Source organism: Phodopus roborovskii, unplaced genomic scaffold (genome assembly GCF_943737965.1).
Source record: "Phodopus roborovskii unplaced genomic scaffold, PHOROB, whole genome shotgun sequence".
Taxonomy (NCBI): Eukaryota; Metazoa; Chordata; class Mammalia; order Rodentia; family Cricetidae; genus Phodopus; species Phodopus roborovskii.
Genome location: NW_026126434.1, coordinates 1,295,125 through 1,317,512, shown reverse-complemented (window position 1 = coordinate 1,317,512; position 22,388 = coordinate 1,295,125). Strand labels below are relative to the sequence as shown.

At 48.5% G+C, this 22,388-nt stretch overlaps 2 protein-coding genes across 2 annotated transcripts in view; one reads left to right on the top strand and one right to left on the bottom strand.

Annotated features, from left to right (window-relative positions):
- Positions 1-22,388, bottom strand: part of Ptpn14 (protein tyrosine phosphatase non-receptor type 14) — a 185,231-nt gene that overhangs the window by 53,375 nt on the left and 109,468 nt on the right. The window lies entirely within an intron of this gene.
- The window catches only part of Smyd2 (SET and MYND domain containing 2), a 41,892-nt gene continuing 23,372 nt past the window's right edge, over positions 3,869-22,388 (top strand). Inside the window, exons 1-2 of the mRNA XM_051186610.1 lie at positions 3,869-4,069; positions 18,761-18,824. Of these exons, the coding sequence (XP_051042567.1) occupies positions 3,897-4,069; positions 18,761-18,824 (237 nt within the window). The 5' untranslated portion in view covers positions 3,869-3,896. The remainder of the gene's footprint in view (positions 4,070-18,760; positions 18,825-22,388) is intronic.

The following is a 22,388-nucleotide window of genomic DNA, read 5'->3' as shown; positions in this document are numbered from 1 at the left end:
CTAACTCACCAGTTCCTGCCACGGAGAAGATCTTCAAACCTATTCTTCCTCCCCTTGTGAACACCAGCATTCTCCCCGGACCACTGCCTAAGTCATTGTCTACTAAATCATTAAAACTGCCTTTCTGAACCAAAAATTTGACCCTGCCAGTCCACATTCTTCCCTGGCACCACAATGCCCACACAGAACTGTCCAGTCTGGTTCCTAGGCACAGACATGTCATGTTCTACCCTGTCACTTTTATGGGGATATCCTGGCCTAGGTCGGAGGCTCTGGCTCATTGGGAAACGTCACGGTGAAGTATTCCAGGGTATAGACTCACTACCAAGTATACTGGCTTTTATCAGACAAGTAATTTTTAAATTTTGTAGTGATCCAAGCCAAACTCAGGGCCTTGTACAAGTCAAATACGCACAATTCCACTGGGTTACATTCCCCGCCTTCAACAAAGAATTTTAAGTTCAGGTCTTAATCTATAACGTGCCAATAGCAGGATTAAAGGAGAATCTTAAAATTTTTATTTGTGTGTTGTGAAGTGGGGTTTGCCTATGTGTGTTTATACCACATGCCTGTAGTGCTTAGGTTGCCAGAGGAGGACTGAAATTAGAGATGGTTGTGAGCTGCCTTCTGGGTTCTTGGGATGCAATCCTGGTCCTCTGCAAGAGCAGCCACTGTTCTTGACCACTGAGCCACCTCTCCAGGCCCCTCAGTGAAAATGTTTCACAGGTACCTAGCACACAGAGCTCTGTAAATGTGTGCTAAATAAAATTATCCCTTGGATGTCCAATGCTCTCCTACCTGCAGAAATTGCAGCCAGTGTCTTTTTAAACCCTATTTACCCCACAGTCTTTCTGTTCTTCCTTGGGAGGAAGAATTGTATCTATTGCTTTCCTCTGGTGGCTGTGACAACTGACCATAGGCACAGCAGTTTTAAAAGCAAAAAATGTACCTCTCATGGTTCTGCAGGCCAGACATCTGGACATAGCATTCCTGAACTGATTTCAGGATGTCATAGGCCATGCTCCCTGCAGGAGCTCTGAAGGAAGACAGGCTTCTTTGCTGGCAGACTCCACTGCAGGGCCACACCAAGTCTGTCCATGTCCTACAGCAGGTGCTACCTCCTCTTCTGGCCACCTTGACTCTCCTTCTGCCTTGCTGTAAAGGGACCTTGGGATGGAATTTTAAGCCTCCTTCTTAGCCATACAAGGTAATGTGTACACGCTCTCTGCTAGGTATGAGGCACCGGTAATATTGTTGTTACCCAGTGCCTTTGGAAATGTACCTTCCTACAACAGTGTGAGCACCTGATTAGATCTCAGCTATCTGTGGGTGTGGCACCCCGAATGTGCTGGATCTCCTCTGCTCATGCTCAGCAGATAAAGTCCTTATAGAGGAACAACAGCCTGCCGCAGGGCCCTGGTCCATATTCCCTTCTGGTCCCTCTCTGCTAGGGCTTTATTTCCTAGCCCAGAGCTGTTTCTTCCACGTGTTAATCTGCAGCTGGAAGGATGCTTTACAAATGGATTAGATGAACTCCCAGGCTTGAGCAGTTAAGCAAATGGGGCCTTCATCCTGAGCCATGTCTGCATTTCAGCGCAAGGCAGAGGAGCTCCAAACCTTCTTCCCACACTGTTTTTTCCCAAATCATGGGGCCAACGGGACAGGAGATGATCAACAGGCCCTGGCAGCCATGCACCTTCCTTCACGGAATGTGAGACCGTTGAGTGGCAGAGTGACAAGCATGAGCTGTGTGGAGGGTGCTGTCATCAGTCTGTCCCGGCTGGCTGGGAGCCATGCCTTGGCCATTTATTTTAAGCATGGTTTTTATCATAACTGAGCCTCCTAACTTTATGGCTATTACTTCACTGCCTGTTTCCCCATCTCGAGTCACTCAAGTTCATACGGATTTTTCTGAAACGAAGCTGCTTGTTTTCCATGGTTCTCCTGTGACAGCCACCTCTGGCCCTAGATGCCTTGGATTCAGTGCCCAGTGCCCCCATGAAACCGGGTGTGGTGCCACACACCTGTAATGCTGTCACCATGGAGACAGAGACGGGAGGATCCAAATATGAAGGTCACATAGGGAGGTTGAGGCCAGCCTGACTCAAAACAAAACATGCAGAGTGAGAAAATGGTGTGTGTGTGTGTGTGTGTGTGTGTGTGTGTGTGTGTGTGTGGTGATGGTGGTGGTGTGTGTGTGGGGGTGTGTGTGTGTATGAATTACTCAGCCATTCTGCACAGTGAGTTCTTGAAACAGTCGATTGTATGCCCTTTTACAATTATGATGTTTGTTTACTTCTATGCAAATCTTTTCGTCTTTGTATTGGTAAGACACCTTCCCTCCTCCCCCAGCCCAAACCAGAATGCTAAAATGCAAAACAAATGACAGTCCAAAAAGTCACTGAAGATCTGCATGGGGGCATGTTCAGAAAACTCCAAGGTTTGAGAAAAACCACTTAGGCATCCAGAACTGCGAGCTAAGCAAACCTAACTCTTCTTCACAAATCACTCAGCCTCTCTGGTACTTTGTTACAGTAGCACAGAACAGGCTGAGACACAGGGACAAGCATCTTTTCTGAGAGTGAGACACCTCTGGCAGGTTGTGTCAAAGGAGTGTTGCTGTAGTCACACACCTGTCACTCAGAGTGTTGTCCAAGTTTATAGTCCAATGACCCAATGACGCCCACAAGTTCATGCTTAGTGGGGCTGCAAGATGGTTTAGTGTACAAAGGCCACCAAATCTGATGGACAACCAGAGTTTGAATCCCAAGCTCCGTGGGATGGAAGGCAAGAACCTCTTGCAAGTTGCCCTCTGACCTCTACACATATGCCATAGGTGCATGCTCACACACATGAACTTGTTCAAATAAAAAAATAAATAATAATGTAGTAATAAAATATAAATTTGGGCAAAAGGATCCACACCCATGCTGTCCTGTCCTTGGAGGAAGGTTTATTAATTTTGTTCAAGTGCCACAAATTCTGCATTTTATGATTTAGCCTGTGAACAAAAGCTTGGGAAAGAACTACAACTCACATAGAACCTTTGCAAAGTTGATCAACTGTTGTGGAGAGGTTGGAATGTTGCAGGTCTGGAGCTTAATGACAGGGTTTTTTTTTTTGTCTCCCTCCCCCACGCTTGTCTTTGACAGCCACTCCTTGTATACTCTGGGTCTAACCTAACATCTTTGTGAGTAACAGGTAAAGCCTTTGGGGCATTAATCAGTTCGCTAGCTCACACCAACCCAAACACTAAGAATGCAGTCAGACAGCATCCGAGAGAGGCCTACCGTGAGGTTGCCTCTCTTCTGTAGCCAGCCTACCTGATGGTCCCACGGATGTATTTTTGGTGTCTTGATTTATGACTTTGTTGTGTTATTACAGACATTACATTTTATTAAGCTGTTACAATCTCGGAACATAAAATTTGGGGTAACCCAAACCTGGGCATGGCCCCTTATACTGGTTCCAGAATGAACTAGCTGTCTCTAGTCCCCAGGGAGGGGAGAGATCTGTTTTTTTGCTCAGCAACTGCAAACCACGTTCATTCACGCCCTGCTGAAGCAGCCTGGGTCTTACACGGGGACACCTTCTGCTGGCACAGCAGGGGCGGTGGCCTGGACTGCTTGTCTTTCCCACGGAGCAGTCGCGTGGCTTCAGCCTGGTGGGTGTACGCAGATCCCCGCCGGCAGGCGCGCTCCCTGCTCAGCCCTCCCGCCCGCCCGCGGCTCCGGGGCGCGGCCAGGGCCCAGCGCCCGCCCCGAGCGAGCCGAGCGCCCAAGTTCCTTGAAGGCCGGCGTGGGCCGCACAGCGGCCGTCCCTCCCTCCTTGCCTCCCTCCCGCCCGCCCTCCCGTGACGCGCGTGCCCCGCAGCGCGCAGCCGCAGCGCCGCCAGCATGCGCGCCGAGGCCCGCGGTGGCCTGGAGCGCTTCTGCAGCGCGGGCAAGGGCCGGGGGCTCCGCGCGCTGCGACCCTTCCACGTGGGCGATCTCCTCTTCTCCTGCCCGGCCTACGCCTGCGTGCTCACCGTGGGCGAGCGGGGCCACCACTGTGAGTGCTGCTTCGCCAGGTACGCGGCGGCGACCGTGCGGGGACCGTGCGGGAGGGAGGGGCCACGCGGGGCCACGTGCGCCACTCCGCACTGCCACGGCCTGCCCCGCAGCCCGGCCTGCGCCGCCCCACGCGAGTCCGCTTTAACTTAGGCTCTCTAGCTGGGCCGAGATGGGCGGCTCCCCCACTACCAAGGAGTGACGACTCAATCAGCCTGGGACCCTTCCGGTCACTCTTTAGAAGGGGAGGTGTGGGACGCCTCATGGGACTGTCTGTGCTCCTTGGATAGGAATGAGGGGGGACACGGTTACTGGGGGAATATTTGCAGTACATCATATATGAGCTGTGTGTGTAGAAGTTGTATCCATATACATATGCTAAGCCCTGAGGTAGCTTTGATGCACCGGCTCTTCATTTTACAAGGCACACTTTATCTTAAGAGATCATTTTACAGTTGGGAAACTAAAGCCCAGAGAAGAAGAGTGGCTTTGTATACACCAGGAGCTTACCAGGGGGCTGAATCCTGGCCTGGCTCAGGGCTACCCACGCACACTTACTTCCGTGCTCCCTAAGTTTGCTGAGGTAGGAGGTCTGGCTTTAGAGTTCAGCCTGTCCCAGGCCCTCTATGGAAGCCTGAGGAAGGGACTCTGCCTTTTGCTTTGAAGGCCAATAACTTCATCTTTGAAACGGGGGGGGGGGGGGGGGGATGCAGAACTTAAGGTTCTGCAGGTACCTCTTGAGGGCTGGTCTGAGTGCAACCTTCAACCTCGGTCTATAATAAGACGACAAAAGAATGGACAAAGGCTGAATATTAGAGTAATATCGGCCCGGACTCCCTGCTAGAACTGTCTTCCGCTTGGGGGGACCTGGAAAGGAACTAGACGCAGAACCATGCCGTGGGCAGCGGAAGGGCTGTATGTGATGTGCCTCTTTGAATTGGTGAGCCAAGAGCTAAAGGGTCATGGCACCACTTTGCGACGTTTGAGTGAAGTGAGCATTGGGTTTTCCCAAAGTTAAAAAGGCTGCTGCGACTGTCCCTTGATCTTCCGAGCCTCGCTGTGGCTGGGAGTCTGCTGCGTGTGGGTGTCTGCAGTACTGGGGCAAAGCGGGTCACCCTGCACAGAAGGGGCCTCCAACAGGGGTCCTGGTGCTTGCAGGAAACCACAGTGTGCAGTGAGATGGTGTGGGCCTTGCTGAGTGCATAGTAGGGGCTCATGGTGCCTGCCAGTTCTCCTGAAATCGTGCTTCTCTTCTGTTGGGAGTGTCCTGGTTGTACACATATGTGTGCACGCCTCTGAGAATACCCTCAAATCAGTCAGCCCCCGAATCCGCCATTGGTTAAGAACTTTGATCTTTTTCTCCTTTTATTTTTCTGATTGACATTGGTTAATGTCCTAAATTGTTGCCCCAGTTCCCTCTCCCATGGTGCCCCATGCAGTCGCCCCATTCTGCAAAGTCTTCTGTAAATTTCACCAGCCAGAGTCCTTGGAAATCAACTACAGTTTTGCACAAGGAATAAAACTCAGGAGACCCACACAGCTACAACAGTCTTCTTACGGCATCCAATCTGATTAGTTTTGCTAGGTCATTCTAATAGACTACATAACTCAGTCTCCTGTTTGTATATGACCAAGAGCTTGTCTGTGTATGTTATTTAGACAGTGTGCCTCTGTGGGGCCTCAGGAGTAGGAGCATTCTAAAAATGTTTGGGGGTGCATGGAAGTCCAAGTGCCTCATCCTCAGATGAAAGCTCCCCCCAATCCTTTCTTGTGCCATAAGTATAGTGAGAAGATTGTCACTTAAGATTAATGAGCCACCTCTACATAGAATTCAACTCACTTGGAAGGAAAAACATAATTTCTTCATGAGAGAATATATTGTATTAACCAAGAAATAATGATATTTTTTTTGGGGGGGGTCTTTTTGCTCTTTACAAAATAGGATTCTTCTTTGTGTGGGAAGCAAGAGGGGGATCTTTTTTTCTGGGAGTTTTAAATTAGTATCACGTTTTCTCAGTTTGGTAGGTGACATTTGGGAACATGCAGATCTTGCCTCAGCTGCTAGGAGGCAACTCCTAAAAATATAAATAATGTCCAGGCTAGAGCTGTCCCTCTTACACACACACACACACACACACACACACACACACACACACACACATAGATACACAGACATAGACACATAGAGACATAAATACACACACACAGACATAGACACACACACAGAGACATAGGCACACATACACAGACATACACACAGGCACACACATAGACACACACACAAACACACACATAGATACACAGACATAGATGCACACACAGACACACCCATAGACACACAGACATAGACACACAGACACACACACAGACATAGACACACACAGACAGACACACACAGACATCGACAGACACACACACATAGACACACACGCAAACAGACACACACACAGACATACACATAGACACACACACAGACATAGACACACACACACAGATACACACATAGACATAGATACGCATATAGACACACACAGGCACACACACACACACATTCTCTTTTATGTTTATGTAAGTGTTTTGTTCACTAGTTAACGTTCTGCCAGGCTCTTAAAGGAGACACACATGCATACATATGTAACAGTCCTCTGATTCTTGCTTTAATTGGCTTCAGAAAGAAAGGCCCAGCTGTAGCCAGATGTTGACAAGAATACACTAAACTACTCATTCTGCCTCCAGGGACAGAGGTTCCTTTCTCTTGATCTTTATTCTCTTGCTCCTGGGACACCATGTGACAAGGACGGTTTCTGTTCTGAGTGTGTGGGAGAGCCTGAAGGCCCTCTTGGCCTTTGCAGTGGGGCTGCATGGGCCTTGTCTGCTCACACAGACTGCTTGCTTTAAGAACTGAAGTGATGAGGATCTCCTGTCATGAGTAGTTAGACTTTTGCCCTCACGCCTCCAGGTTTATTCCCTAGTGTGTCTGTCTTGCTTCTACTGTTGCCTAACCTGGCAGAATAAGCTTTAGTAGATTCACTTGACTGTGAGAACCTGGTGCTGTTTTTCTTAAAGTTCTCTGAAACAGATCCTGCCTGTCTGCCATTGGAAGACGATATGGTACTCCATGCTGCTCTTACTCCGGCAGGCGAAAAATGACTTCAGATGGTTTGAAGTCATCATGATTTCTAAGTGGTAATGTGCACTAATGAGTATTTGCCCTCATCTGTTAAGTCTGGGCTTATTAAATAAGTCATCAGATGAAGACACACTGGCCAAGGATGTCCTCTAAAAGTGACACTCAAGAATACGGACAGGTGACTTGTGACACAGGCTTGGAATCCCAGCTGCTTGGGAGGCTGAGGCAGAAAGATGGCAGTGACTGAGCAAGGTCAAGGCTAGCAAAAAGAAGGCTGAGAAGTCAGCTCCATGGGGAAGCTGTTCAGGGGTTGGGTATGTGTGCAGGGCCCTGGTATGGGGTGGGGTCAGGAGTTGTCCATTTGTTTATCTGGTGAAGAGTTCTTGCCTTACCACTCCCATTGTTTTTAGAGCTAGCCAAGCAGGGACTTGTTGGCTCTAGATAGGATGGGTTTGGATTCTATTCTGGTAGCCACTCTTCCCTGGCTACTGTCTGTGGACAGTGGGTTACTCTGCCTGTAAACCTTAGCCTTCAAATGCCCACCTTGCCAAGCTAGTCTGGTCTAAGGTGAGAGTGGAAGTCAGGTACCCAGCAGTCTGAGGATGCTGTCACACTGCAATCTGGTTTATTGTTTATTTGAACTTGGCCACTCAAGTTTTCTGACTGCACTGACTTGTGTATAAAATACTGTAATTCCAGGGAAATGCTTTGCTAGGTGAGAGGGGACTCTGGGATGTGTGTACGAACTCTACTCACTGTTCTGTGTACTCCGGAGTGATAATGGTCTCTGGGGTTAATCTTCACTGTTTATTGTCCACACAGGCAGGGTCCTTCAGAAAGTTCCTAATGAGACCTTGGGGCTCCCATTTCCTCCCTCCACTCTGATTCTTCCAAGGATTGCTGCTAAAGTCAAACCCTTATTCTTCTTTAGATAGTAGGATGTGTGTGAGTGTGTGTGTGTGTATGATTCTGTGTGTGTACACACGTGCACATGGGTGTGTTTGCACAAGCTCTGAAGCCGAATCTGCCTACTGTCCTTCCCTCTTCCCCTGATAGGTAGCAACCTAACATGCCTCCCCCAAGTCAGAGGTTGATCCTAGGTGCCAGGCAAGCAGGCCACCAAACTGTGTCCCCAGTCCTTTTCCTAATTTTTTGCGTTTTGTTCTGTCTGAGACAGGGCTCTCTATGTAGCCTTGGCTGTCCTGGAACCCTGCCTGCCTCTGCTGGGTTAAAGGTTAGTGCTCTGATGTGTAGCCTAGGTTTACCAGGCTGCTCCTGAACCCACTCTAGTCTAGATAGCCTTCAGACTTTCAATCCTGCTCAGCCTCCTCAGTAGCTGGGATGGCAGGCCTGAGCCATGGTATTTTCATGAATTTCTAAAGCGTTTTAAAGTCGGTTGGCTCAGCTGCCTTCACTCTGTGTCTTAGGCGGATGAGGGTGCTTGGAATCTGATGAAGAGCCATATACACTCTTCTGTGTGGACCGTCACTGCATGGATGTCATAACATCATGCCTGAAGGCACATGGGTCACCTCAGTCCCTGCCTGTACCCACACCTTCTGCACACCTGTACCCACACCTCTGCACACCTGTACCCACACCTCTGCACACCTGTACCCACACCTCTGCACACCTGTACACACATCTCTGCACACCTGTACACACACCTCTGCACACCTGTACACACACCTTCTGCACAACTGTACACACACCTTCTGCACACCTGTATACATACCTCTGCACACCTGTACACACATCTCTGCACACCTGTACCTCTTTTCCTTTAAAGCCTTGAAATTTCTGGGTGGCTTTCTTGCAGGACAAGCAAGTTGCCCACTTCCTGTCCAAGACCTTTTAAAAATGCTTAAAAAAAAAAAAAAAAAAAAACAAAAAAAAAAAACAAAACACAAAAAAAAAAAAAAAAAAAAACAAAAAAAAAGCCTGCAGTTCCCCTGTAAAGACCCAGGATCAGGCCTAAATCTGGCTTTCAGAAAAACTCAGGATTGATGAGAATTGAGTCTGTTTTAGAATTCAAAGTAGGGGGGAATGCCCAAGAAGATGTGCACTGTACTTCAGGGTTTCAGACTCCGTCCTTTGTGCTAGGGTTAATCACCTCGTTCTTCCTGCTACTATAAAAAAAAAATAATCACCCTTCTCGACCAACTTTCTTCCTGCCTCCCTCCAAGCACCTAGGGTGGATTCTGCATGGAGGTGACCTCGGCACCTGTTCCCAGCTCTCTTTCATCTGTTTCACAAGGCCCTTGTAATTTTTTCAAAAAGCCCTTTTCCTGCTTTGCAGAGCCAGCCTCTGGCTTTGGCCAGCTCTCTGCACCGCTGTGTGTCCTGATATTCCCCTGGGACTAACCGGACCTAGAACAGGGCCTGACTGAGTTCCACCCTCCCTGGCTCTTCTGGGGTTGCCTGGCTGTCTGGCCCATCCAGGCCTGCACTCTCTGGGGCTGGTGGGAGGCCACCATGCCCAGGTCTCTCCTTCCTCCCACAGACTTGCCCTGGGAAGCATCATACAGGCACCTTTCCCACCCACATCTGCAGCCCTCACATCTGTGGATTCTGAGAAAATCCGCACTAGTTTAGGGGTGCAGTTCTCAGGCGGGGAATTGACTGAAGTACCTGCCTTTTCAGGGTTGAACCCCTGACCTTGGCCTCATTAGCTCTGTGAGCTGTCACAAAGCCACACTCCTCACTTTGTGTCATTTCTGCTGACTCCCTGCCTGCCACCCTCAGAGGCCTCCTTTTCAATTGCAAAGGCGTTCACAGGGACACAATAGAACAGAAAGAAATCCTGTCTCTTCTAGACTGCTCCGAAGGATGGGGATATGCAATTTAGCAGGAAAATAATTCCAAAAAGAAAGGGGGTGGGGGCTCGAAGGTTCTAGAAACATTCCAGGGCATACATGTGCTGAGGACACAGCTGTGTCTCCTCAAGTCTTCAATCAGAAATTTAAAATTAGTGCACAAGTCCGTGTGCCAATGTATTAACATAAAACCTGGTGACTCTTGGGTGCAAAGGGCAGGTTGCAGTTTGGTTCTAAAGTGTTCCCAGTGAGCCCTTTTGCGGCAGAGTGCATCTAAAAGTTCCTAAGTGCTGATTTGGGGCAAGTTCACAGTGTCTCAAGACCAAATTGAGGGCTTACCATAATAACAAAGACTCTTGAGTGTTAGCTAGTAGGTTCTGACTCCCTGTCCCAGAGGACAAGAGCAGCTGTAGAGGAGAGGGAAGGATGCTCTCTGGAGAACTGGGCTTCATACCCTAACACTTGACAGAAGCTGTTAAAATCTGTGGGAAAATGGAATGACTTCTGGAACTCAGTGGCTAAGAGTGCTTGCTGTTCTTCCAGAGGACTCAAGTTCAGATCACAGCACCCATGTTAGGCAGCTCACAACTGTCTAGAACTCCAGCTTCAGGGATATGACACTTTCTTTTGACCTCTTTGGGCATATTGCCCCCCATCCCACACATGTGTGCGCACACACACATGTCCAAGGCACACATGATACACTTGTGGATATGAAGAACCCTTTTACAGATGTAGACACTGGCTCCTGCCCTGCTGATAGTTCCTATGATGACATTCCTGGAAGGCATACTTCCTGTGAGCCTCTTACCTGTCAGTCACTTCACAAATCTACAGTGTACTGCTGTCTGCCGCTGTTCACAGTAAGAACCTCAAATCTCTTTGCAGCTTCAGGGGCCAGGAACTGTAGTTGTGAGACCCTACATTCTGGAGAGTGTAAACTATGACTCTTTTTACCATCTATAAAAGTATTTGTGTCTCAGAAGCACGCTGGGTTATACATCCCTAGAAAAGACTGCGAAGAGCCCCAAGTCCCTTAGGTTCCAGTGGAATGTTATGATGTTGACACACAACACAGCCTCCATCTCAAGGGTTATAAAAGACAGTGTAGTTCTTTTTAGAGGATTTTTTTGTTTATCAAGAAACAGAGAGGGTGAGTCAGAGAACAGCTTATGGGAGTGGGTCCTTTCCAGCCCAATAATCGTGTAAGGCCCTGCAATTTTTCTAGGCCTCCCAGGAGAAAACCCCATTTACAGAGAAAGCACAGACCCCTGTGCATCCCTAGAGCTACTGTTTGTTTTATCTTATCATGTTCCTATCAGATGTACTTCCAAGGCAACCCACAGCTCCTCACTTACCTCACTTATAAAATGAGTAAAAGGATGGAGATGGTGTCTTAGCACCCTTGGGAGATGTAACTCAAGGGCTCCCAGAATGTTGTGTATGTCAAAGGTTAAGACACCTGACTGCTCATACTCCCTTGAGGCATCTATACCCACACCTTCTGCACACCTATACACACACCTCTGCACACCTGTATACACACACCTCTGCACACCTGTACACACACTTTCTGCACACCTGTATACACACCTGCACATCCATACCCACACCTTCTGCACACCTGTACCCACACCTTCTGCACACCTGTACACACACCTCTGTACACCTGTACACACACCTCTGCACACCTGTATACACACACCTCTGCACACCTGTATACACACCTTCTGCACACCTGTATACACACCTGCACATCCATACCCACACCTTCTGCACACCTGTACCCACACCTTCTGCACACCTGTACACACACCTCTGTACACCTGTATACACACCTCTGCACATTTCTTTGAGACACATACACACAAACTCTCAGGTGTGTCTCACTGTCTTCTAAACACCCTTCTCTCATTCCTCATGTTTAAGCAGGAATCTAAATAACTTTAACAAAATCTCCAATTCTTGCACCATGAACTGGATAATCCTCACATTCTTCAGGTTGCTGGAAGTGGCCTACCTTCTACCTGGCACAGCCTGCTTTCACTCCTACAGTTTGGAAAACTTATGATATTAGTTGCTGCCTTGTGCCCTAAATTTTCCCTGCCTCCCCCAGAGGAACGGTCAGGCTTTTAACAAGCCTCAGAACAAAGCTTGCTGGCCGAGGGGAAGTTTCATCTGGTTCTGGGAAGAAGCCCCCCGCTGCGCATGGGCCCTGATTCACTGTACCTCACATATTAAAGTGATGCAGGGAACATCTTTCACCGTCACACAAAAACCTGCAGCCCGAGTGCTATCCTGGTCCACTGACCAGGGTTAAAATAGGGCCGTGCTACAGTTCCTCCCATCTTTGTTCCTGGCCAACAGGACTACAGGCCTTGCTAGTGTGAGCACTCTTGCAGGGAGGGAAGCTAACTTTGGTTCTGATTGTCTTATTTCAGCCTCTGGTGAAGTTGGGCCTCACTGCTGGGCTTTTGCCTTTTCTCTTTCATTTGGTCGGGGCCGCCTCGGTTAGGTGGAGCAGACTTGTCACCATTAGTTAAAAGCAATTGTTATTGCAAGCCCCCTGTATGCCGCTGTCAATGCCTTTCATGGTCAAACCCGGTAAGCATTCGTTTTACAGGCAGAAAGCAGAGAGTGGATGGAACCGGATCCTTTTCAAGCGGACCAACAGCACCTGCTGCAATGGGCTAACTAGCCAGGCTCACTAATTGCATGCCTAACTTGTTGATCTCCACAGCTTTGGGTTTTTAGAAGCAAGAGAAAACCACTGTGTGTTTCCTCCCATAGAGAACGACAGGAGCGTCTTTCACACTCTGTTCCCATCACTCATAATCAAATACTTGCATTTCCTGTAACATTTCGCTTTCCCTCTTTGTGGGTAATCGTTTCTTAAGTTCAAAGAGCCTTTCTATTCACTGTGAGTTATATATTTGCCCATAAAACAACGGTTTCAAAAACATTATTCCTGTAGCTATGAGTCTGAGTGGGTGTGCTAAAAATATTTCTGTAGTTGATATTACTGTAAAAAAGAAAGAAAGAAAAATACATTAAGAGCACAAAGTAGGATATTTAAAAGGGCTGTCATAAGGCTCAGCCATTTATTGAATATTCACCATGTCCTAGGCAGATTGTTAAAAACTTTGCACTTCTAATTTTCATACTGAACTATATATTAGTGTGTTCCAGTGGCAGAAACTGAATTAGGAAAGTATTAACTGCTTGTCTACAGCCCCTGTTCCACAGCCTGCCCCAGAAGTGGAGGGAAGAGTGGCTTGGGTTCATCCCGCAAGTGCTTGGAGATTCAAGAGCAGGGAGAGAATGGTCAGGTCTCCTTCCTGGGCGAGTGAGCCATCTTTCTGCTGTAGTTAGGAAACCCAGGGCCTGGCATGCTCTGTTCTTCTTACCTGATAGTTCATCAGCAAGACAGCTAAACACCCTGATCCCTGCCAAGGGTGCCCTTTATTCCTGATCCCTGCCAAGGGTGCCCTTTATTCCTAAGAAAAGCCTCACCCACAATGGAATTCTTGGCACTGTAATTTCCCACTCAAGTCGTGCTGTGTGAACACAGGCCAGGGCTGCCTTCTAGTAGGATAGCAGGGTCTTCTGAAGTACCTTGAGCCTCTCAGCACCAAGGGCTGGGGATACGGCTCAACTGAAGAGTGAGCCTAGCATGTACGAGGCTGTGGGTCCAGTCTCCAGCACTGGAAACTGGGGCTGAACTTGTAATCCCAGCACTGGAGAGGTAAAGGCAGGGAGGATCAGACATTCAGGGCCATCTTCGGTTATGGTGCAAGTTGGAGGCCAGCCTGGGCTACATGAGATCCTGTCTTTAAAAAAGGAGGTAGCAGGTAAGGGCTTACTGCCAGATCCACCTGCCTGAGTTTGGTCTTTGGGATGTACACAGTGGGAAGAGAGAACCAACTCCTGTGAGCTGTCCTTTGACCCCCACACCTGGATTGTGGCATGTGTCCCCCTCCCCTAAAAAACTGCATTTATAAAAATCACCGCAGCACAGACCAGTCACAGAATTGGTTCTTCCCCTGCTGTCAGGCCTAGGGACTGAGGACCATGAGAGATATAATTGGTCGTGTGACTGCCTCCTTTATTGAAGACTCCTGTCAGTCCCCGCGGGCACTTACAGACCTGCCTCTCCTAAGCATGTGCACATACTGCCATGGTGCAGGCTGTAGCGCAATCAGTTTGACTCTTTCTTTCTTCCATGTGTGCCAAAATTAGTTTTTATTACCTGGACACACCTGAGAAAAGGGAATCAGTATAGGGACCTCCTCCATTAGATTGTACTGCAGGGAGGTCTGTGGGGCATTTCCTCCATTGATGGAGGGCCCATCCCTGGGCAGATGGTCCTGGGTTGTATAAGAGAGGCAACTGAGTAAGGTAGGGAAAGGTGAGCCGGTAGGTAGTGTTCTCTGTGGCCTCTGCCTTGAGCTCCTGCCCTGGCCCACTGAACTCTTCTCTCACAAGTTGCTTTTGGTCAGTGTTTTATCACAGCAGCAGAGAATCTGCCTGGCACAATGTGTATGCATGACTGTGACGTGTGTTAATGCCTGCGGGTATATTTGCATAGGGATGCCGAAGAAGTTAGGTGACAGAAGAAGAAGTTGGGTGACTTCTGTCACACTTCGCTTTTTCTTTCCTTCTGAAACAGGTATCTTGCCATCTTGGCTGGATTGTGAGTGATCTCCCAGAATAATCACCCTCCCTCACCCCCCACCCCAGTCTTACTCTCAAGCCAGTGCCAGTGCTGGGTTACAGCTGTGCTCCACTTGCCTGATTTTTGTACAGGTTCTGGGGATCTGAACTCAGACTGTCACGTTTGCACAGCAGGTCCTTTACTACAGACTTCTAAAGAGTCTGTGACAGTTCCCAAGTATGGGGACAAGTGAGCACCACCTCCACCTGGCCCTTTCCATCCAAGCTGTCTGAGTTGATACTTAGTTTCTTCTTCCCAGTAGCTGTCAACGCAGCCCGCTTTCCCACTTCCTGATCAAGCTAGCACTGCATTCAAAGCAGGAAGCAGGAGGTGGCTATGAAAGAAACTCACCCAGAGGCAGGAAGCATGTTTGCATTGCTGGCAGCAGATTGCCGAGAATGTGATCTCAGGATCCTCTTGCTTTGGGTCTCTGAAGAACAGGCTGGTGTCCCCATTAAATAGGGAGGGATCTTATGTGCACAGAATGTACACCAGTCACTGCTCCTAGTCTGTTTCCAGTCACGGGGATCCAAGTGTCAGGGTTGATTGAGACCCTACCTTGTGAGAAGTGATCCTGCAACCAGTACATCTTTGAGTGTCATTTATGGGGTGCCACTGAAGCTAAAACCTTAGGCCGGCCAGAGCAGAAGACACGTCTCCTTTGCCTTCTCGTTCCTCAAACATGTTTCCTTCCCCTGTGGGCTGAACTGTGGAAGGCTCCCTCTGTTTGGATCCTGGGGTTGAACTCAAATTGTCAGGGTTGGCAAGAATTGCCTTTTTACCCACTGAGCCAGTGTGCCAACCTGATTTTGTTTTTTGGGGACAGGGCCTCAGGTAGTCCAGAACTCACTATGTGCCTGAGGCTGGCCTTGAACTCCTGATCTTGCTGCCACCACCACTCCCAAATTCTGGGATTACAGGCATGTGCCACCATGAAACAGTTTGCATTTTCCTCCTTTTCCTGGATTCTGGTTGGGGGATTTGATGGCTTGCTGGTCTGGTAAAGGGCTGCCTAGTCGTCTTAGTGAAAGTCAATAGAGCTCTACCCTAACCCTCATGCCTTTCTCTCTGGGATGTTGTGGAAGCTGAATCAGTTCTCCCTTGGTAACACTGCCGGCTTTTGAACTTGAAGATCTGTATAGTACTTTAAAACAGTTTATTTTTATGTGTTTGAATGTTTGCCTGTGTACATGCGTGTATACCACATGCATGCAGTGCCCAGAGAGGCCTGAAGGTGTAGGATGCCCTGGAATTGGACTTGCAGGTGTTTGTGAGCCAGCATGTTGATTCTGGGAACAGAACCTGGGTCCTTAGCTGCTGAGTCGTCCCTCCAGCCTGTAGTCTTCCTTTTTTGTGTGCAGTTAAGCTAAAATGTGATAACTTTCTACTTTTTACTGGAGGGGATGGGCTTAGCTTTGGTTTCAGATGCTCTTCATTGTTTTGGGAGGAGTAGGATTGAGACAAGGTCTAATGTAGCCTAGGCTGGCCTTGAATTCCTTCTGTAGCCGAGGATAACTTTAAATTCTTGATCCCATTCCTTCCGCCTCCCAAGTGCTATGATTAGAAACATAAGCCACGAGGACTCAGCATCTTCAGTCCTAAGGGTGAGGTTTCGTTAAGTGTGGGGGATAGATTATTGAGAAAAGTTACTAACTTTCATCAAACTGCCAAAGCAGTATGTCTAAGATCTTTTTTTCCCCTACAAGATAGAAATGAATCATGAAGTTGGCTTTTGAATTGGCTGGCTTACGAGACACTTCTCCTGGTTGTAGCCCATGTCTGAGAGGAATCTTGAGTATCCCTCCTCGTCTGAACAGCCTCTGCCCTAGCCCCTTGGCATCACTCCTCTGGCCACACTTCTTGCCAAGTGCTGACATGTCACTTCACAGTTGTATCTGAGTGCTCTCTGACCTTTCCTGCCTCTGTGTAAAGGCCAGCAGCCAGCTCCTAAGCCTGTCACTCTTCTCTGTTACCAAAAGTAGAGTCAGAGCCTAGGGCCTTCAGAGGGGCCCATCAGTGAGTGGCTCAAGGTGGAAAATTCACTCCACTGGATTAGTGGGTTCCTTTCCAAAGCTTGTAAACTTGGTGTGCTTACTTTACGTCCATTTGTCTCAATACCAGGATGGGTCTTTCTTCCAGCCAGTCCGTGGGGCCAGGCACTGCCATGCGAGCTCAGGTCTCTGGTGATGTGTGTGGGTCAGTCACAGTCTCCATCAGGGAGGAATATGGTCCCTGGACTGGTAAGAAGCAGAAGAGATGCTGCAGTTAAGATGCACAATCCTTGTGAAGAATTGTGAGCCTCTCTGCTAGTGCCATCTCTTTTGTGCTGCAGGGGTAGTAGAGGAGGGTGACAGACATTGCAGCAGTGGACCCCACCCCCTACCAGCAGGAATGCCCTTGGCATCAGCCTCTCCCTGGTAACAGTTTGGCAGCGGTTTTTATAAATTTTGCTCTGACTTTTTTGATGTAGGCACGGCACTCTTTACAAAATAATTTGGATTTAGAACCAAAGTATTTATTTATTTTTATTAGTGTGTGTACATGTGACTGTGTGAATTTACGTGTATCACATGTGCATGCAGGTGTGCAGGGAGGCTGGAAGAGGTTACCATATTCGTTGGAATTAGAGTTACAGGCAGTTGGGAGCTGTCTCAAGTATGGGTATTGGGAACCAAACCTGGGTACTCTGCAAGAACAGTAAATACTCTTAACCACCAAACCTTCTCTGCAACCCCCAAAGTTAAGATTTTTATAGTATATGGTTTAGTGCAGTAGCTTTACCATTTTTGAAAGATCTTTGACACTACACACACACACACTCCCAGAGTGGCTCCTCACACACACATGCATACACATAGATACACACACATGCACACTCACACAGAGTAGCTCCCTACTGTTATGAGAAGTTTTCCCACCGGCCTGGTCCCACAGCCATGTCAGCTCCAAATAAGACACAGAGATGCTGTATTAGATATAATTCTGTTGCCCTGTTACTAGTGTTTCTTATTGGCTAGCTCTGTCTTAAATATTAACCCATTTCTATTGATCTAAGTGTTTCCATGTGGTCTTATCTTACCAGAGAGAGGGTCTAAACCTCTTCTCAAGTCTCTACATCTTGACTCTCCTCCACTACATCTCTCAGAATCCTCCTTGACTCCTAATCCAGCCTATCTTGCTTTCCTATTGGCTAACAAGGCTTTATTCATTAACCAATGAGAGAAACATATTTGCAGAATGCCCTCCCATCACCTCACACACAGGCAGGCGCATGCACACAGAGAAGCTCCTCACAAAAAGGCACACAGATACACACATGGTCACGTGGGGGCATGCATGTGCACGTGCACACACACACTTGCGTCTAAACACACACAGTAGCTCCTAGAAATGAGGAGGCAGCACTTCCCTGTCCTTTGAGAGAGACAGGAAAAATCACATAGCAGTGAACAGGCTGCATGAACAGAATGTAGAAGGGACACAGTGCAGTGAGTGTCACCTGTACAAAGTGAGTGTGCATGCCAGCCAGCCCTATGCTGTAATACCACATTCAAGAACAGGTCCCATTTTGCTGTGTGCATTCCTTTTACACGTTGCTTTGGGATCATCTCTGTCCCTGTTCTCTGCTAAGCATAGCCTTGTTTCTCAACTGGTGTTACTAGCCACACACTGTGTTCCCACACCGCTTCATGAGCTGTAACAATTTGAGTTCATTGATCTTTGAAGATTCTTAATAAACACCAGAAAACCAGGACAGATGGGAATGTGAAATTTGCAGGCTGCTGAATACAATAAATGTTGGGGTCAAGGCCTGGGCTGTGGTTGTTGTGCCAGAGTGTGTGCTCTTGTTCTCTGTGACTGCCATGGTGAGCATTGGTGACTGTTCCTCAAGGGACACACATGGTGCAAACTTTCTTGGGGAAAGATGCACTTGTGGAGAGTCAGGGAAGGTGAGCCTTAGCTGAGCCCAGATGGCGTCTGTTACTGTCTAACCAAACGTGCTGCCTTGAGTCTGCCTCTCACCCCTACGATTCCCTTTTCTGTTTTTAAGGAAAGAAGGACTGTCAAAATGTGGACGATGCAAGCAGGCATTTTACTGCGACGTGGAATGTCAGGTAGGTGTGGGGCCAGCTGGCAGGAAGGCCTTCTCTTGGAGGTTGGGACTTGGGTGTCATCTTCATCACTGGTTTTCTGCTCCACAACTCCTCACTCCATTCGGAGTGTGTGCATGCCCCTCTCAGAAGTAGCCAGCCCCTGCATCAGGCAGAAGTGTGGTGCAAAGACGTGGCAGACACACAAGAAGGCTGCTAGGTTATCTGGGGAACATACCACGGGTGACAGTTCACACCAAGGACACCATCAGCAACTTGAGGAAGGGTAAGGAAGTGAGAAGTAGATTGCTGCCTTCATGGCATGTGCAGTCCCACAGCAGTCGGGCTCCTCACTCTTGGACTGTTAGAACCCTGCCTAATGGCAGCCAGGCTTCACCAGCACAGCAGAGCAGAGGGCTGTGGCTGCGAACCTGAACAGAGCTTGGGCTTCGTAAGCAGCCTGAGTTGGGGACTGGGGAGGTGAGGAGTGATGGTAAGTCTTATGTTGGCTCCTGCAGTGTGGGAGTGGAGGTAAAGGAGGAGGCTGTTGCGAGCTCTTCATGTCCTTCTGAGGGGCTGGGAAAGGTGTCCTCTAACTTAGAGTACACAGCCGATGCCCACAAAAGCATTCTTCATAGAAAAGCAAGCATTGCAGGGCTGGTACAAGGGGGCATGTGCTCCACAACCTTGTCTAGGCCTCCAGCATGGGTGTACTAGGAACTGCATCTTCTTTAAAAAAAAAAAAAAAAAAAAAAGAAGTGAATTTGTGTGCGGTTCGTGCTTCTCACATGTGTTGTTATGCACATGTGTAGGCGCACATGTGGATGCATGTGTGTTGTGGTGTCTTTCTTGATTGCTCTCTATTTATTGAACCTGGACTCACGGGTTCAGCTTGTCTGGCTAGCCTGCCTGTCTCTACCTCTCTCTCAAGTGCTGAAATTACACACTGGCAACCATGCCAACCCAGCTTTTTAACGGGTCATGTGAGGCAGGCGAGAGCTTTCTTTCTCCACTGGGAGCCCTCTCCTCCCTCAGCCCTGCAGGAGGGATTTCTGCATCCTCCTGTTTGAGCTGTGCCTCCCCCCACCCACCCCTGCCCAGCCTTGCAGGTTTCTGTTGTTTCTTTGGGAACTTCTTACCATGCTCATGCTGTTTGCAGGGAGTGGCTGTAGGTGATCTGTACCACTCCCTATCCCAAAGTACCCCTGCAAGCTCCACTTCTGGTGACTCCCCCCCCCCATCACTTCATCAGAGAATGCTTAGCAATGGGAGTCACTGCTAAGCCCTATGACAGCACAGTGCCAAGGACAGCTGCCCCTTGCCACGGTAGAGCAGACGCTGATATGCCTGTCTCTCTCAGCAGGTTTCCTGAGGTGGTCAGCCTGAGTGACAGTGAACATAGAAATCAGCTTTGGAATAGTTTTCAGGGTCCAGCATTGTTATGTCTAGATTGCTGTGGTGTTTGGGAGATACTCATGTGGCTGTCTGTAACTCATGCCCTCCTGGTCCCTTTCGAATCAAGCATGGGCAATGGTGTTCAGTCTGGATGACAGACCAGCAGCAGGTGCTGAGTTCCACTTACAAGCTCTCAGAGCCTGGCAGGTCACAGGACAACTCTGAGTGGACACTCTCTTCATGTTCTAGTGAGGACACAGTGCCCTTACTGAAGTGAAAAAGAGATGCCTGTGTATGGAAACTGCACATGGAGGTTTCTGCCTGCTGCCCTTGAGCCCCAAATAAGCACACAGAGACATGTTAATTATTAAACCGTTGCCTGATGGCTCAGGCTTCTTACTGGCTATCTCTCTCTTAATTATTAACCCATAACTACTAATCTATGTATTTCTACATGGTTTTATCTGACTGGAGAACTTCCAGAATCCTGTCTTCTAAGTAGCTATGTGGCATCTCTTTTGCAGCCCCTGTCTCAGTGTCCTCTTCCCAGCATTCTCCTCCTCTGGTATCCCTGTCTATACTTCCTGCCTGGCTACTGGCCAATCAGTGTTTTATTCACCAACCAATATGAGAAACATATACAGAAGGACATCCCCCAACAGGTGACACCCTGGACAAGCCTGTGGCATTGTTATAGATAATATTAGACCCCATAGCAAAGCAGATTTTCTGTGATTTAGTTGGGGTAGAGGCTTAGCTGTGTGTAGAGGCCCAAGCCAAGAAGCTTGTGCTTCTAGCCTAGGAAGATGGCTGGCTTTTGAGACTGCCAAGGTTCTGGTGGTGTGCCGTGGTTGAATGGTGGTCAGTACAGTTGGACTCACTCTTCTGAGACATTGAGAACAGATTCAGCAGTAGAGAATCTCAAAATCCTGGACATGCTGCTTTGCCCCACACCCCCTGAGCGCACTGACAAAAATATGTTTCCATAGTCCCGATGTGTGTTGGGATTTTGAGGTGGCCATGGGGTTCCTGATGCTCTGTTCTTCCAGTTTGCAGACTCCAAAAGCTCATTTGGGGCTGACTCACATTAATTAATGTCTATGCCAGAATAATTGCTCTCCCTGAAGTACTCTTGAGAGTTTACACAGTCACCCACTTAAGGCTGGCTTGTGTCATAGTGAGATGGTAGGGTGGAGCCCGGGTGGGACGGGGAGCTCTAGGCTGTGATAGCCCTCGATGGAGCTCCTGGTCCCTCACTCTGAGGACAAGGTGCCCGGGACAGCCTCTGCAGCTGTGAATTTCTGTGTCACATTGCCAAGTATCCTTGAAGGTGGCACCTGTGAAATGTCTCTCTCTCTCTCTCTCTCTCTCTCTCTTTCTCTCTCTCTCTCTCTCTCTCTTTCTTTCTTTCTTTCTTGTCTATCTCCTGAAGAAAGAGGCTCATGGCCACAAGGTTTTCAGCCTTTCCTAATGAAGAACTCAATGATTATGGGACCGTGTATTATAGCAGACTGGCCATGAGGAAGGAGTTAGGAGAAACAAATGCCTAGAAATGGAAGGCAATGCCAGGGCTGATGTTCAGGAAGTGTCTTACCCAGTGCTAACAGGACCCTGTCATTATTGGGGAGGCCATGAATGTGGCCAGGGTTCTGGGTACAATGCTGGCTGAGCCGCAGCTGCACCGTCACCACTAGAAAAAAGGTGTGTGGATGGCACTTCAGAACCCCTCTTCTCCATTGGAGTGCAGAACCAGGCCCTGTGAGCCCGAGGCATGTTCTTGACATCCCATGCACCAGAGAAAGAAAAGGGGGTTTCATGGCAAAAGTCTAGACACTTTCAAGAAGGCAGACTCATTTGCTCAGCAGAAAACTCAATGCTATAATCACCTCTCCTTTTTTCTCACTGACTATGTGGGTGCACCGTGAGACAGTTCCTTCATTGACGATATGGGTGCCCTGTGAGACAGTCCTCCACTCCACTCACAGTGTGGGTACACTGAAACAGTTTTCCACACAGGGTGCTCTGTGAAGCTGTCCCTCTGCTCTCCGTGCCTCTCCAAGCATTCTTACTTGTGGACAGGGATCAGTCACACCCAGTGTTTATTGTATTATAGGAAAATTAAACTTGAAGTTTAAAAAGAACCATGAGCACAAAAACCCACTACATCTTACTGTTGCATAGACTGGTGCTTAA